The 14537-nt window shown below is 60.0% G+C and overlaps 1 protein-coding gene across 5 annotated transcripts in view; it reads right to left on the bottom strand.

Annotated features, from left to right (window-relative positions):
* SGCD (sarcoglycan delta) overlaps positions 1–14537 on the bottom strand; it is a 223031-nt gene that overhangs the window by 85253 nt on the left and 123241 nt on the right. For 3 of the 5 annotated variants that reach the window (XM_055126794.1, XM_055126795.1, XM_055126791.1), the window contains one exon: positions 3696–3881. In XM_055126794.1, coding sequence (XP_054982769.1) covers positions 3696–3881 — 186 coding nt within the window. Of the gene's footprint in view, positions 1–3695; positions 3882–7022; positions 7128–10194; positions 10488–14537 lie in introns of those variants that run through there. The other 2 variants (XM_004611445.2, XM_055126793.1) reach the window with 2 other exon arrangements.

Raw genomic sequence — 14537 nt, 5'->3', positions numbered from 1 at the left:
ATCGCTGGGTGTGACCCAAAAAGAAAAAAAAAATACTGACACAGACCCCAGGAGATTCCAGGGGCGAGTGACCTTCTGCTGTCCCATGCGTGGTCCCCGAGATCAGAACCAGAACCAGAGAACAGCCACTCACATCTGACAACAGTGTTAACGGGAGCCTGCCAAGGAGATTTCCAATTTCTTTTCCTGGGAGTTTTGGGGGCAGGAGGGAAGGAAGCCTCAGGGCTCCAATGTGGGGCTGCCGGTTACTCCTGGCTCTGCACTCAGAAATTACTTCTGGCCCCTTGACCCACCCTCGGCGTCATCTTGCCACATTCAACAGAGAAGCAGCCAGGCGTTCTGGTGAGCAACGCGGATGGAGAATTCTCCAGACCCGAAACAGGGCCAGCAACACCGGGGATCCAGACGGAGGAGGTGCAGCCACCACACCTTCTCCGGATGGAGCCCTGGCGACACTGAGCAGCAACTAACACGGCTCCGGGATGCGGGACTGGGACACATCCAAACCTCGTGGCCTTTTCTAAAAACTGAAAACATACAATCTTTTAATGCAAAACTAATTATCAAATGCTTCCTTAGTAGGGCTGTCTTTCTTGGGGGGAAACTCCAATAGTGAGTTTTGTGTTGAAAAATGGAATGTAATCAAGGTAAAGAGAAAATGAAGTGAAATTCATCAGTTACACAGTTGAGGGTGGGGGGGTGGGGGCGGAGGATATACTGGGGTTTTTGGTGGTGGAATATGGGCACTGGTGAAGGGATGGTGTTTGAATATTGTATAACTGAGACATAAACCTGAGAACTTTGTAACTTTCCACATGGTGATAAAATAAAAATTAAAAAAAAAAAGAAATTACTTCTGGCAGTGCTCGGGGAACCCTATGGAGGGGGTGAGGGGTCCTAGAGATTGAGCCAGGGTCGGCTACATGCAAGACAAGTGCCCTCCCCGCTGGACTCTCGCTCCAGCCCCCTGGGTTCTTTTGTTGTTGTTATTATTACGTAGGCTTCACCCAGAGATTCCCGGGGGTGACTCCTGGCTCTGTGCTCAGGAACTGGCCCTCGGGGGTCCTATGGGGTGCGGGGTATTGAACCCGGGCCGGCAGCGTGTAAGCAAATGCTCTTCCCACTGTGCTACGGCTCCGGCCCCAAATGCCCTGGGTTCTTACTACCTTCCCAATGACTCAGAGAGCCGCCGCCGTGCTCCTGCTCTCACCGAGACGGAGCCCACGAGCCCCTCACACACCCCTGAACAGCATAGCCGGGCGGGCGCTGGACACGCCGGGCAGAGGGAGCCGCTGGACTGCAAAAGCCCCCCCTGCCGCAAGCAGGAAGCACCCCAGTAACCGAGGCAGCACCCCAGGAAGCGGGAAGCACCTCAGTAAGTGGGAATCCACCCCAGTAATCAAGACAGCACCCCAGTAACAGGAAAGCAGCCTAGTATACTATCAGGGAACACCCCAGTAGTCAAGACAGCACCCCAGTAAGTGGGAATGCACCCCAGTAATCAAGACAGCACCCCAGTAAGTGGGAAGTAGCCTAGTAAGCAGGGAACACCCCAGTAATCAAGACAGCACCCCAGTAAGTGGGAATGCACCCCAGTAATCAAGATAGCACCCCAGTAAGTGGGAAGCAGTCTAGTAAGCAAGGAACACCCCAGTAATCAAGACAGCACCCCAGTAAGTGGGAATGCACCCCAGTAATCAAGACAGCACCTCAGTAAGAGGGAGGCAGCCTAGTAAGCAGGGAACACCCCAGTAATCAAGACAGCACCCCAGTAATCAAGACAGCACCCCAGTAAGTGGGAAACACCCCAGTAATCAAGACAGCATCCCAGGAAGCAGGAAGCACCCCAGTCATCAAGACAGCACCCCAGTAATCGAGACAGCCAGCAACCCACTAAGCAGGAAGCACCCCAGTCATTGAGACAACACCCCAGTAATCAAGACAGCACCCTAGTAAGTGGGAAGCACCCTAGTAAGCAGGAAGTACCCCAGTCATCGAGAAAACCCCAGTAAACTGGAAGTACCCCAATAATCGAGACAGTACTCCAGTAACAGTAACGAGTGAGGTGCCTTCCCCATTAACCAGGACAGCCAACCCCTTGAGAAACAGCTCCGGCCTTCTAGCTCCTTCCGTGGCCAGGCAGCCAGCCACGGGCCTCCTTCCGCGTGGCTCTGTGAAATCGGAAAACACGTGCGAGAAGCGACAGGGCGGCAGCCACTTCTGCCCCCCGACAATGCGGGCACCTGATGCGAGAGAATGAGCCGAGGGGCTCGGGCAAGGCAACCCCCCCTACTGTCCTCGTGCTCTGCCCCCTAGTGCAATGCGCACCTGCACCCCTCGTGGGGGTGGACGGGGGTACTGGGAAGCAGTGCCCGACACACACACACACACACACACACACACACACACACGCACACACACAGATGATGGACTCAACCCTCTTTATGGGGTCACTGCTGGCAAATTATTATCCACCGGGCAGAATTACAGCCTGGGAAGGATGTTTCCAGCGGGCGGGAAGCACGCTCTGAGCTCACCAGCAAAGCCCAATTTCACGTTAGCTCGCCAGCCCTCGGGGCCCATCACGCCATTATTCTCACGCCCGAAGCACTCGCTTGGCTATCGCTCTGCAAGCTCTTAGGCTCCCCCAGGACAGGGCAGGGCCGATGCCATCAGACCATCGCCTGAACGTCACAGGGGCACCGAGGCCCCCCAGTGCGCTCCACTGACAAACATCCCCTCTTACAAGCCTGCGGGGGTGGGGGGAGGGGGCTCAAGAAGACCCAGATTAACTGTCAGCTCCCTCTCCCCCCCACCACCCCCTGCACCCCACGCACTGTCCCGCCCGCCCGGCCTCCCTCCTGCAGGGACTATGATAACTTCCTGCAAGGTGAAAACCCCCCGGGGGGGGGGGGGGAGGAAAAGAGGCGCAAACAGGGCCACACCCCAGCAGACGCACAAATTCCCACAAAAAGTCCACTCCTTCCACTTTGTTTTCCACGCCCTACCATCTCACTGGCCAGAACCCGAGAATGTTCTAGAAGGATTTCCACAGGCTCCATCCCACCCTCATTCCCGTAGTTAAGGGGCGACGACTGTCTCGCCAACGTCTCTCGGCCTCTCTGTCTCCATTCTCCTGCCCAAGCTGTCAGCGGGACACGGGTAATACGGTTGGTGCGGTGTAGAGAGTGTGTGTGTGTGTGTGTGTGTGTGTGTGTATGTGTATCTCTGTGTGTGTGTATAGAGATGGGTACACAGGCAATACAGCTGGTGCAGCATGGAGTGTGTGTCTGTGTGTGTCTGTGTGTCTGTGTGTCTGTGTGTGTCTGTGTGTATGTGTCTGTGTACATGTCTGTGTGTGTATGTCTGTGTATGTATGTGTGTGTCTGTGTGTCTGTGTGTATGTGTCTGTGTACATGTCTGTGTGTGTATGTCTGTGTATGTATGTATGTGTCTGTGTGGCTGTGCGTGTCTGTGTATGTGTGGCTGTGTGTGTGTGTCTGTGTACGTGTCTGTGTGTGTCTGTGTATGTCTGTGAATGTGTGTGTGTCTGTGTGTCTGTGTCTGTGTACGTGTCTGTGTACATGTCTGTGTGTGTGTCTGTGTGTATGTGCCTGTGTGTATGTGTCTCTGTGTGTGCCTGTGTGTGTGTGTGTGTTGGGGCGAGCAGGGCGGAGGCGCGCAGGGCGACTTACAATCGTGAAGTTCATGACCTTCAGGATCCAGATGGTCATGGCCAGGTTGACCAGGATGAGGATCATGAGGAGCAGGACGAAGAAGTAGAGGCAGCGCTTCCTCCAGCCGTAGATGCCCACCTTGTAGACGTGCGGGCCGTCGCCGGGCAGGGCGCTGCGGCTGTGCGGGTACTGCTCCAGGGGCATCTGCAGGGAGAGGACAGGGCGGCCCTGTTACCTGGCGCGAGAGCGGGGCGTGGCCGAGGGGCGCGGGGGTGTCCTCAGCGACCCCAAAAAACCAAACTGTGCCCTGCAGAACCGTGTCCCCTGACAGAGCGTGTCACCCACAGAGCCATGTTCCCCGACAGCTGCGTACCACCCCAGTCGTGTCCCCTGTCCCCCTCAGAGCTGTGTCCCCTCAGAGCTGTGTCCCTCACGGAACATGTCCTCCACACTCATGTCCCCTGACAGAGACATGTCCCGCACGGAGTGTGTCCCCTGACAGAACAAGTCCCCCGACAGCTGCATACTCCCCAGAGTTGTGTCCCCTGACAGAGCATGTCCCCTTCAGAGCCGTGTCCCCCACAGAGCTATGTCCCCACAGTCACGTCCCCCACAGAGCATGTCTCCTGACAGAGCATGTCCTCCACAGAGTGTGTCTTTCACAGAGCCGCATCCCCTGACAGCCTTGTCACCCCCCAAGCCGTGTCCCCTGACGGAGCCACAACCCCACAAAGCGTGTCCCCTCCAGAGCGGTGTCCCCCAACAGCCATGTCCCCCCAGAACCATGGCTCCTGACAGAGTTGGATCCCCCACAGAGTCGCGTCTCCTCCCAGTGTGTCTCCTGACAAAGCTGTGTCCCTCACAGAGTACTGTCCCCCCACAGAGCATGACCCTACAGAGAGTGTCACCCAACAGCCTTGTCTCACCCCCAGAGTCGTGTCTCCTGACAGTCGTATCCCCCCAGAGTAATGTCTCGTAACAGAGCCATGTCCCCCGCCCCCAGCGTGTCCCCACAGAACCATGTCCCCACAGCGCTGTGTCTCCCCCAGAGTGTATCCCCGAAAAATTATGTCCCCCACTGAGTGTGTCCTCTGCAGAGTTGTGTCCCCGGAGTCATGTCTCCTGACAGAACTAGGACCCCTGACAGAGCTGTGTCCCCCTCACAGTGTGCACCCCCCCACAGAGCGTGTCCCCTGACAGAGATGTGTTGCCCCCAGAACCATGTCCCCCTCAGGCCCCCTGAGCACTGCTAAGGAGTGCCCCGCCAGGTCCAGACTCATAGCGAGCTTCCCCATCACGGCAAATTCCACGAGACCACAGGGCGCAGCTTGGCTGGGCGGCGGCGACAAACTCCACGCCGACAGGGTCTGTGGCGGGCCCGGGTAAGCTGATCACCACGGACACGGCCTGACAGGCAGCTGTGTCCATATAAGGCATTCCCCTTGGCCAAGAAGCCCTGGCCCCCCGCGGGGGAGGCCACGGAACCAGCTCATCACTTTCACTTTTGGACGTTCAAAATCCACACTTTTTCCCCTGGTTCCCGCTCACAGAGCCCAGCCCAAAAAAGGCAACGACGCCGGTCTCTGTGCCGTGCTCCGGGATGGTGTCGCACCGGGGAGCTGAGCCGGCGAGTGCGACCCTGTGCTTGTTTGCTGAGAACGGGACGACGCGGATTTCCTCCCCCCCTAAGCGGGTCGACTAGGCTCGTGCACGGATGGAAGCCCTGCCCGGGAGAGGAGTGAGGGCAGCGGCGTCCCGTCCCGTGGAGCCGGGGGCAGAGGGGGCACAGGGGGGCGGCGGAAGGCGCACACCGCACCGCCGTGGGAAGCAAGCGGGGCTCAGGGCCGGGACAGCCGGGCCCGCAGCTCCCGCCTCTCTCCGAGGGGTCCTGAGGACCGGGAGCTCTTGCGGGAGGAAGAGAGGGCAGTGGGGCTGTCACGAGCGGGAGGGGACAGTGACCAGGAGGTCCCGGTGGCCAGGACAGGGCCGGGGGGGCCAGGAGGCGGGGGGGGGGACTGTGTGAAGCTTCCCAGGCAGAGGCTGAGGGGCAGGAGGAGAAGGTGCTGGACTCGGGCGTCTGCGGGAGAAGCGTGGGGGCCTGCAGGAGACGCGCCATGTGCTGACGGGGCACCCGGAGTTGAGTCTGGAATTCAGGGCCGGGTTGTCCGGGCGCCCATGGGAGTGAACGGACTTCCAGCCCCAGGCGAGGTGGCGTCCGTGTCTCTGCGTGCCCAGGGGGTTCCTGAGGAACCAGACCCTGGGTCAGGTGTGAAGGCGCCCTCACGCCTCACGACAGACACCCTGGGTCTCAGGGGGAAGGGGGTTTGGGTGTCAGGGGTGACAGTGTGGCTGAGACCCTCAGGCTCTGCTTACCCACGGGGTGGGGGTCTGCCGAGCTGTTTCAGGGCCCGCATGTGGGCCGTGCACACGGACACGCACGCGTGTACACACCCAAGACATAAACACACATCCTCACAACGCGCATAGGCACAGAACACATACACACGAGCACGTACAGACACACAAATGCACGGACACACACCCAGACACACCCATATCCAAATGCACACATGCATACCCGTTCGAGAAACGTGCACACACACACACACACACACATGCACAGTGCACACAGAAACAGACACACACTCAACCCACATACAAATGAACACACAGGGGCCAGAGCGATAGCACCGTGGGGAGGGTGTTGGCTTTGCACACGGGCCTGGCTAGTCTCGGCATCATGTGGGGTCCCCCGAGCACCGCCAGGAGTGATTCCTGAGTGCAGAGCCAGGCATAACCCCTGAGCATCGCTGGGTATGACTCAAAAAGCCAAAAATAAAACCCCATAAATGTACACACATATATGCATACACACACACTCATAGACTAATGCACAAACACATATGCCCACATGTATACACATGCGCAAACACATCATATAAAGGCACATACAAACACACACACATGTCCATTCTGGGTGCATACGGGCAGCACCCTGAGGCCCACGGGCACCCCTGGAGCTGGGAGCACTAAAATCAATCCCGGGTTTCCTTAGGGATTCACGGAGGTGCTGAGTCAGGCAGGTCAGTGAGGACCCCGCAGGGGGAGGCGGGGGGGGGGGGGCTGGCCACAGACGCTCCCCCAAGCCCGGGCCAGAAGCTGGGCCGCCTCGCTCCGCCCCGAGGCCACCAGCAGACCGGCCCCCTGACCAAGGCTCCCGAAAAGGCCAGAAAGCGAAGGAGACAAGTGGGTCCCCGCGAGGCGTCCGTCCCGTCCCTCCAGCCTGGCGCCACCTCGGCAGCCGGCTCCAAGGCGGGCCCCGCCGCACCTGCCCCCGTCACTCACCAGCGGGGACAAACACAGGCTAAAAATAAGCCCCAGGCGCCGCGGGCCGCTCACACAGTGCCATGACCCCAGATGCCATTCCTGCCCAGCGCGCCTCGGACATGCCAGGCGCGGTAGCGGCCGCCCACGGCCCGGGTGGGGCGAGGGAGGCGCGGAATTCCCAGGGGGCCCGCCTTCCTGGAACGGGCGGGGGCTCCGCGCACCCTGAGTCCAGGCCTGGGCCCCTCCCGCTCTAGGTCCACTCCCGGCCCCCTCACTCTCTCCCCCCCCCCCCCCGCCTCCATCCTCCAGCTCCTGCGCTTTCCAGCCACCCGGGAAGGCCCCCCCGGGGGGCTGCCCTTGCCCCCTGCTGTGCTGGACCACCTGGAGCCTGGCCACCCGCTGGACTCCTGCCCTGAGCACCCCCCACCACAGTGTAGGCCCGGCACCCCCTGGAGCTCGGGATGCTCGCGGTGGGGAGGGGGCTCCCCTGTCCGGAGGGACCCCGAGGAGAGCAGGCCAGGCTCTGGGCGCTTCTAAGGTGTCTCGGCCCCACTGGGTAGGCGCCCGGCAGGGGTGGAGGCAGCCAACACATCCCCGAAGTGCCTGTTCTGACCTCAGCTGCACCCCTGCAGCCGCCCAAGCCTCACACCCCATCCAGACCCCAGAGGCGAGCGGGAACAGGGAGGGACACACCTGTGAACCGGCTCAGAAAATCATGGGGCAGAGGAGTGACCCCAGAGGCCCCCTGAGCATGGCCGGGAGTGACCCCTGAGCACCACTGAGTCGCTCTGCCTGTCCGGCACGGCTCCACCCCTCCCATACCCACACTGGGTGCAGAACCAAGACCTGCCGGATGGCCCAAAGTGGGGGTGCCCCAAGCCCCTCCGGCCTCGCCCCTCCCTTCCTCCTCCGAGCAGCTCTCTGAGGGTCCCAGGAGTCTACAACTTGATTTTGTTTTCTGTTTGGGGCCCACCCTGGTGATGCTCAGGGCTGACTTCCGGCCCTGTGCTCAAGAATCACTCCTGGTGGGGCTCGGGGACCCTAGGGGGATTGAACCCGTGAAAGGCAGGTGCCCTCCCCCACTGGACTATCGCTCCGGTCTCAGGGGTGGGGGTGGTCCTAGAATTCTGCACGGACACCACACGCTTCCACGAGCCCCCTGCCATGCAGGCGTGGCCCTTCTGGCATCGCTTAAGCAGCACCCCGCAACCTGACCTCCACTCCCGGCCCCCCCCCCCCGGGGCTCACGGAAGCCAGGGAAGCCACATTCCCTGGGCTCAGCAGCCCCAAAGCCGCTCCCCAACCCGCCCGCTTTCCCGGGCCTGTGGCTGGTTCTTCAAGGCGGGCACCAGGCCCTCTACCTCCGACCCGCAATGCCAGAACCAGGCAGAGTTTTCCGGGGTACACGGGGGTTCTAGAGTGGCCTGGAGTGCACAGTGAGTGGGCGGGCAGCTGTTATTCGAGTTCTGTTGTTTCAAAATCCCTTTCAGGGGGGCAAAGCCATAGCACAGCGGGAAGGGCGCTGGCCTTGCACGCGGCCGACCCGTGTTCGATCCTGGGCACCCCATAGGGTCACCCGAGCACTGCCAGGAGTGATCCCTGAGTGCAGAGCCAGCTGTAACCCCTGTGCATCGCCGGGTGTGACCCCCAAATGAAAATCAAACAAATGAAAAACTAAAAGCCCTCTCTAAGGGGAGAGCCATAGGAGACGATCAATGAAACTGAGGTGTCCAGCACGGGGGCCAGGAGCTGACCCCGAGGGGGTGCAGGCTCTCTGGGCATGGACGCTCAGTTCATTTCCTGGTCCCTGCACACCCCACCCGGCCCCCAGCACAGACCTGACCCTGCGGGGTCTAAGTCTCCTGCTGTCCAGTTCTCCTGGCCACACGCGCCCGGGAGTGACCCCCTGGAATCTCAGAGTGTTGCTCCAACGCCCAACACCCCAGCAAGCCCCCAGAAGAGGAAGTTCCCAGTGTACTCGGTGTGCTGCCACTTTTAAACCTCCGGCAGCTGGGCACGGAGCTCCCCAGACACGGAGGCACGGGTGAGTCAAAGTGCCCGTTACTGCAACTGAGATGACCGGATCAGACTGGCAGCAGCCGGGCGGGGCTCGGGTTCAGGAGGATCCAGCCCAGCTCCAGGGAGAGGCAGAGCTGCCCCAGGCAGGGCCAGGGACGCCACACACACACACACACACACACACACACACACACACGCACACATAGATACACAGACACACTGACATGCACAGACACACACAGACATGCACACACACATGCATGGACAGACACACAGACACTGACATGCACAGACACACATACACACAAACACACACAGACACAGACACACACAGACATGTACAGACACACAAACACACACATGCAGACACACACAGACATGCAGACACACAGAGAAACATACACACACAAAAACATGTAGACACACACAAACATGCAGACACACACAGACACAACAGGCACAGAGACAAGCAGACACACAGAGACACATACACAAACACACACAAGCAGACACACAGATATACAAACACACACACAAACACACACACACATGCAGACAGGCACGCAGACACACACAGCCACACACAGCCACAAATACACACACAGAGATAGACATGCCCATACACACAGACATGTACGGACATACTGACACACCGACACGCAGGCGGACACACACAAACACACATAGACACACAGACACATACATACACACACAGACACACGCCCGCACCAGCCCCTCCACGCAGCCAACCCAGCTCCATAACTGACGCCCGGTGCGGACACCGCGCGCCCGGCCCGGCCCGGCCCAGTCCCTCTCCCAGCCCCGAGGACGCTGACAAGACTCCAGCACACTTGGCTGCCGCCGCCTGGCGAGGTCGGAGCGCGGAGACACGTCCCGGGACACCCCCACGGGCCCCGCCAGCACCCCCAGCCCGCCCCCACCCCGACTTGCCAAAGCGCCTTTGGCTCTGCCTGAAACCGGCGCGACCGGGGAGAGGGGAGATAAAGGAGCCCGTGTCCACCGCCGCCGCCGGCCTGGCCGAGTTCTAAGTTGCTCACGGGCGCACACGCCCCCCAGCCCTACCCCCCCCCCAGCCCACCCCCCCTCGGCCCGGGAGCAGCAGCTGTGGGTCGGGGAGGGGGCGCCCGGGGCGCGCGTGGCCCCAGCCTACCTCTGCTGCGCGCGGCTGTGCGCGGGCCGGGCTGTGCCGAGGGGCCCGCCCGCTGGGAGGTGGAGGGGAGGCGGCCCGGCCCAGCCCTTGGACGGGCCTCCCGGGCTCGCTCACATTTTCCAGCTGCGAGCAGCGGCCAAGTCCCTGCCCAGGCCTAAGAATTTCCTGAACAGCGTCGTTCCCCCGGCTGGGGCCGCCGGCTTGGAAACCCTACTCGGGCCCCGGGAGCCGCAGCGCCGGGCCTGGCTCCCCGCGGCCGCCGATGGGAAACACATGTGCGAGGTTCCCAGCCCGGGCCCCGTGGCCTCCGCACGCCCTCGCTGCCGCCGTCGGGCGGTCCAGAACGCCTCACAGGGCTGGAGGGAGAGGGCGGGGTGGGCGCCCGCCGGCTCAGCCCAGCCACTTCCCAGTTGATGGGGGAGAGGGAGGCCCTGCCCGTGCCGCTGGCCACCCCTGCCCCGTCGGAGCTGGGCACTGCAGTGGGGCGGGACGGGACCTCCAGCGAGGGAACTCGGCGCGCCAAACCTCATCCCTTTTTTTTTTTTTCTGCTATTTGGGTCACACCTGGTGATGCTCAGGGGTTACTCCTGGCTCTGCACTCAGGAATTACTCCTGGCGGTGCTCGGGGAACCATATGGGATGCTGGGAATCGAACCCGGGTCGGCCGCGTGCAACGCAAACGCCCTTCCCCGCTGTGCGATCGCTCCAGCCCCACCTTGTCCCTTCTCACCCTGACTCGGCAGCCACTGGCCACTTTGTGACAAGCAAAGGGAACTCAGGGCCGAGAGACAGGTCGGGGTGATGGCACCCATTTTCACCAGGTTCCATACCCGGGCACTGGAGGTGCTCCTGAGCACTGCCAGGTGTGGCCCCCCAACTGACAAACAAACAGAGACATGGCGCCTCTATCTCCTTGTCTTGTCTCCTTTCTCCTGGCCAAAGCATCTTTTCTTAATTTTCGGTTTGTCTGTGTTTTGGGGGCGGCCACATCCGGCGATGTTCAGGGGTTTCCTCCTGGCTCTGCACTCAGGAGTGACGCCCAACAGTGCTGGGGTGGGGGGGTGGCGGGGGAGGGACCCTGTGTGAGGCCAGGGCTGGAACCCAGGTCAGCCGAGTGCAAGGCCAGCACCCTGTCCACTGTGCTATCGCTCGGGCCCCCTAAGCCGCTCTTCTTCTTTTTTGGGTCACACCCAGCAACTCTCAGGGGTGACTCCTGGCTCTGCACTCAGGAATCACTCCTGGCGCTGCTTGGGGGACCCTCCAGAAGGCCGGGGATTGAACCGGGGTCGGCCGCATGCAAGGCCAGAGCCCTCTCTGCTGTGCTATCACTCCAGCCCCCTAAGCTGCTCTTCTTTTTTCTTTCTTTTTTTTTTTTTGCTTTTTGGGTCATACTCGGCGATGCTCAGGGGTTCCTCCTGGCTCTGCACTCAGGAATTCCTCCTGGCGGTGCTCAGGGCACCCTATGGGATGCTGGGGATCGAACCCGGGTCAGCTGCTCTTCTTAAACCTTCATTCTCGCGTCCTGCCCTAGGCAGGGTGGAGAGGCCCGTGTGTGCCTCACAGGGGCTGTGCGGGTTTCCGGTCGCAGGGGAAGGACTCCAGGATCTTTCTAGAAATGCAAGTTGATGGGAGCAGCTCCTCTGTGGCACCCCGCCTGGCGGCTAAGCCTGGGGCTGCCACCAAGTCCTGCTGAGAGGCTGGCTCAGCCCTGGCACCCCTGCGGGCACCTTGCTTGGCCTAGGGGGGTAGGGGGTGTGGCATTGGGGAGTTTGGGAGTCGAGATTTGCCCTGAGTACAGAGAACCGGCACCACGCCCGAGAAGCAGCAGGGGGCTCTGAGCTGGGGACCCTGAGCTGGGGTCCCAGTCACTGGGTTTGAAGACGGGCCGAGGTGCGAGGTGGAGGGTGGGGAGATGCAGCCCCTTACCCTGCGCACGAACCTTCCTCCCCGAGATCTCAGACCCTCCTGGGGCTGAGAACCAGCTGAATGGCAAAGGGGAAAGAAACCAGCTCCTGGTCTGGCCCCCAACCTCGCTGCTGTCTGCCAGGGGACCCCGAGACCGCGTTTCTCTCCTGGAACCGTCTGTCCGGTCCCCGATGCACCCTCACTCGCCTGGCCCCAGCTGGGTGGCTCGCGCTGGACCTTCAGAGAGGGCCACCCGGTTGCCGTTTCTGGCCGGGCCTAAGCTGACCCCTGCTGCCTTCCCACTCTCTGCCCCCGGCTTTCTGCCCATCAGAGGTGTCTGCCCTCTTGGACTCATTTTTTTTTTCCTTTTTGGGTCACACCCGGCGATGCACAGGGGTGACTCCTGGCTCTGCATCTCAGGAATTACTCCTGGCGGTGCTCAGGGGACCCTATGGGATGCCGGGAATCAAACCTGGGTTGGCCGCATGCAAGGCAAACGCCCTCCCTGCTGTGCTATCACTCCAGCCCCTGTGGGCTCATTTTTGTTTTGATTTTGGTGTGGGGGGGCCACACCCGGCGGTGCTCAGTGCTCTGACTCCAGGCTCGATGCTCGGGGATCATTCCTGGTGGGGGTGTCCCTGTGGGGTGCCGGAGATGGAACCTGGGTTGGATACACGCCTAGGCCAGTGCCCTTCCCGTGGTCCTCTCTCTCTGGTCTCTGCCTCGTGCTTCTAATTTTTCTCTCTTTTTTTTTTTTTTTTTTTTTTTTTTGCATTTTGGGTCACACCCGGTGATGCACAGGGCTCACTCCTGGCTCTGCACTCAGGAATCACTCCTGGTGGTGCTCAGGGGACCATATGGGATGCTGGGAGTCGAACCCAGGTTGGCTACGTGCAAGGCAAACACCCTCCCTGCTGTGCTATCGCTCCAGCCCCCTCTGCCTTGTGCTCCTAGTTCATTCACAGCCCTCCTCCCCCAGAGGAGACATAGCTTCCCGCCGACTCAGCACACTGCCCCCTCCACCAGGCTGTCCTCCCAGCATTGGGGAACGGAGCACACAAGAGTGGTGCAGGGATGATGGACAGCCAAGGTGAGGAATGGCCAAGGAAGGGGACAGCCAAGGGAGGGGGGACAGCTTCATCTGCTTAACCCCCGTTCGGGGAAACACAAGAGCTTCTGGTGGCACTGGGTCTTTCTGACACAGTCAAGTGTGGATTTGGACTCGGGGCCCTGAGTGTCCTTAGAGAAAAAGCCCATCAGGTCACAGAGTGTCCACCTGAAGGCCTCAGTGAGAAAGGGCTGAGTCAAGGCGCCCCAGAAGGGGGCAGGTGAGACCCCTCCCTGCCCCAAGGGACCCAGCCCCAGCAGCCAAAACCCTCCAGAACCCAGTCACCGCCATGCCCACGGCCACTCTCCACCTGCTCGGGCCAAGCCTCACCCACGAATGAATCTATTCCTGGACACTTCAAACCATACATCCGACCCAGACTCCAATATTACGGCACCACATATGATAGGGTTCAAAGTAGCAGGCAACCCATCTTGAGGGAAATACAGTAGCACTGCCATCCCCGTTGTTCATCAATTTGCTCGAGCGGGCACCAGTAACGTCTCCACTGTGAGACTTGTTGCTGTTTTTGGCATATCGAATACACCATATATATATAAAGCACATAAGGCTCAACCTTTAACAATATGTTAGTGATCTCTTATAGAAGGGCTTAATGGCCCCTGGGTGAAATACAACAACCTCTACACTCTTTCCTCTAAAGATATTTTGTAGCATTTTCAGCGGTTTTTCATAACCAGCAATACAAAATATATTATTTCGATTCTGCTTTGGAGTGGGGCGGAGTGATAGCACAGCGGGTAGGGTGTTTGCCTTGCATGCAGCCAACCTGGGTTCGATTCCTCCGCCCCTCTCGGAGAGCCTGGGAAGCTACCGAGAGTATCCCGCCCGCACGGCAGAGCCTGGCAAGCTCCCCGTGGTGTATTCAACATGCCAAAAACAGTAACAGCAAGTCTCACAATGGAGACATTACTGGTGCCCGCTCGAGCAAATCAATGACCAACGGGATGACAGTGATACAGAGCTACAGTGGAGCAGGGATTGGGATTCGGGATGGAAACATCTGAAATATGGTGGTGGGAAGGTGCAATGGTGGTGGGATTGGTGTTTGAATATTAAATGTAATCAAATATTGTGAACTACTTTATAAAGTAGACCTTATTGTCTAGTTCTCCCTCTCGGAGAGCCCGGCAAGCTACCAAGAGCATCCTGCCCGCACGGCAGAGCCTGGCAAGCTCCCTGTGGTGTATTCAATATGCCAAAAACAGTAACAATGATGGGTCTCATTCCTCTGACCCTGAAAGAGCCTCCAATGCAGCACCGTTGGGAAGGATGAATAAAGAAAGGCTGCTAAAATCTCAGGGCTGGG

This window comes from Sorex araneus, chromosome 2 (assembly GCF_027595985.1).
Source record: "Sorex araneus isolate mSorAra2 chromosome 2, mSorAra2.pri, whole genome shotgun sequence".
Classification (NCBI taxonomy): Eukaryota; Metazoa; Chordata; class Mammalia; order Eulipotyphla; family Soricidae; genus Sorex; species Sorex araneus.
Note: the sequence above shows the minus strand (reverse complement) of the source record. Positions and strands in the feature narration are given on the sequence as shown.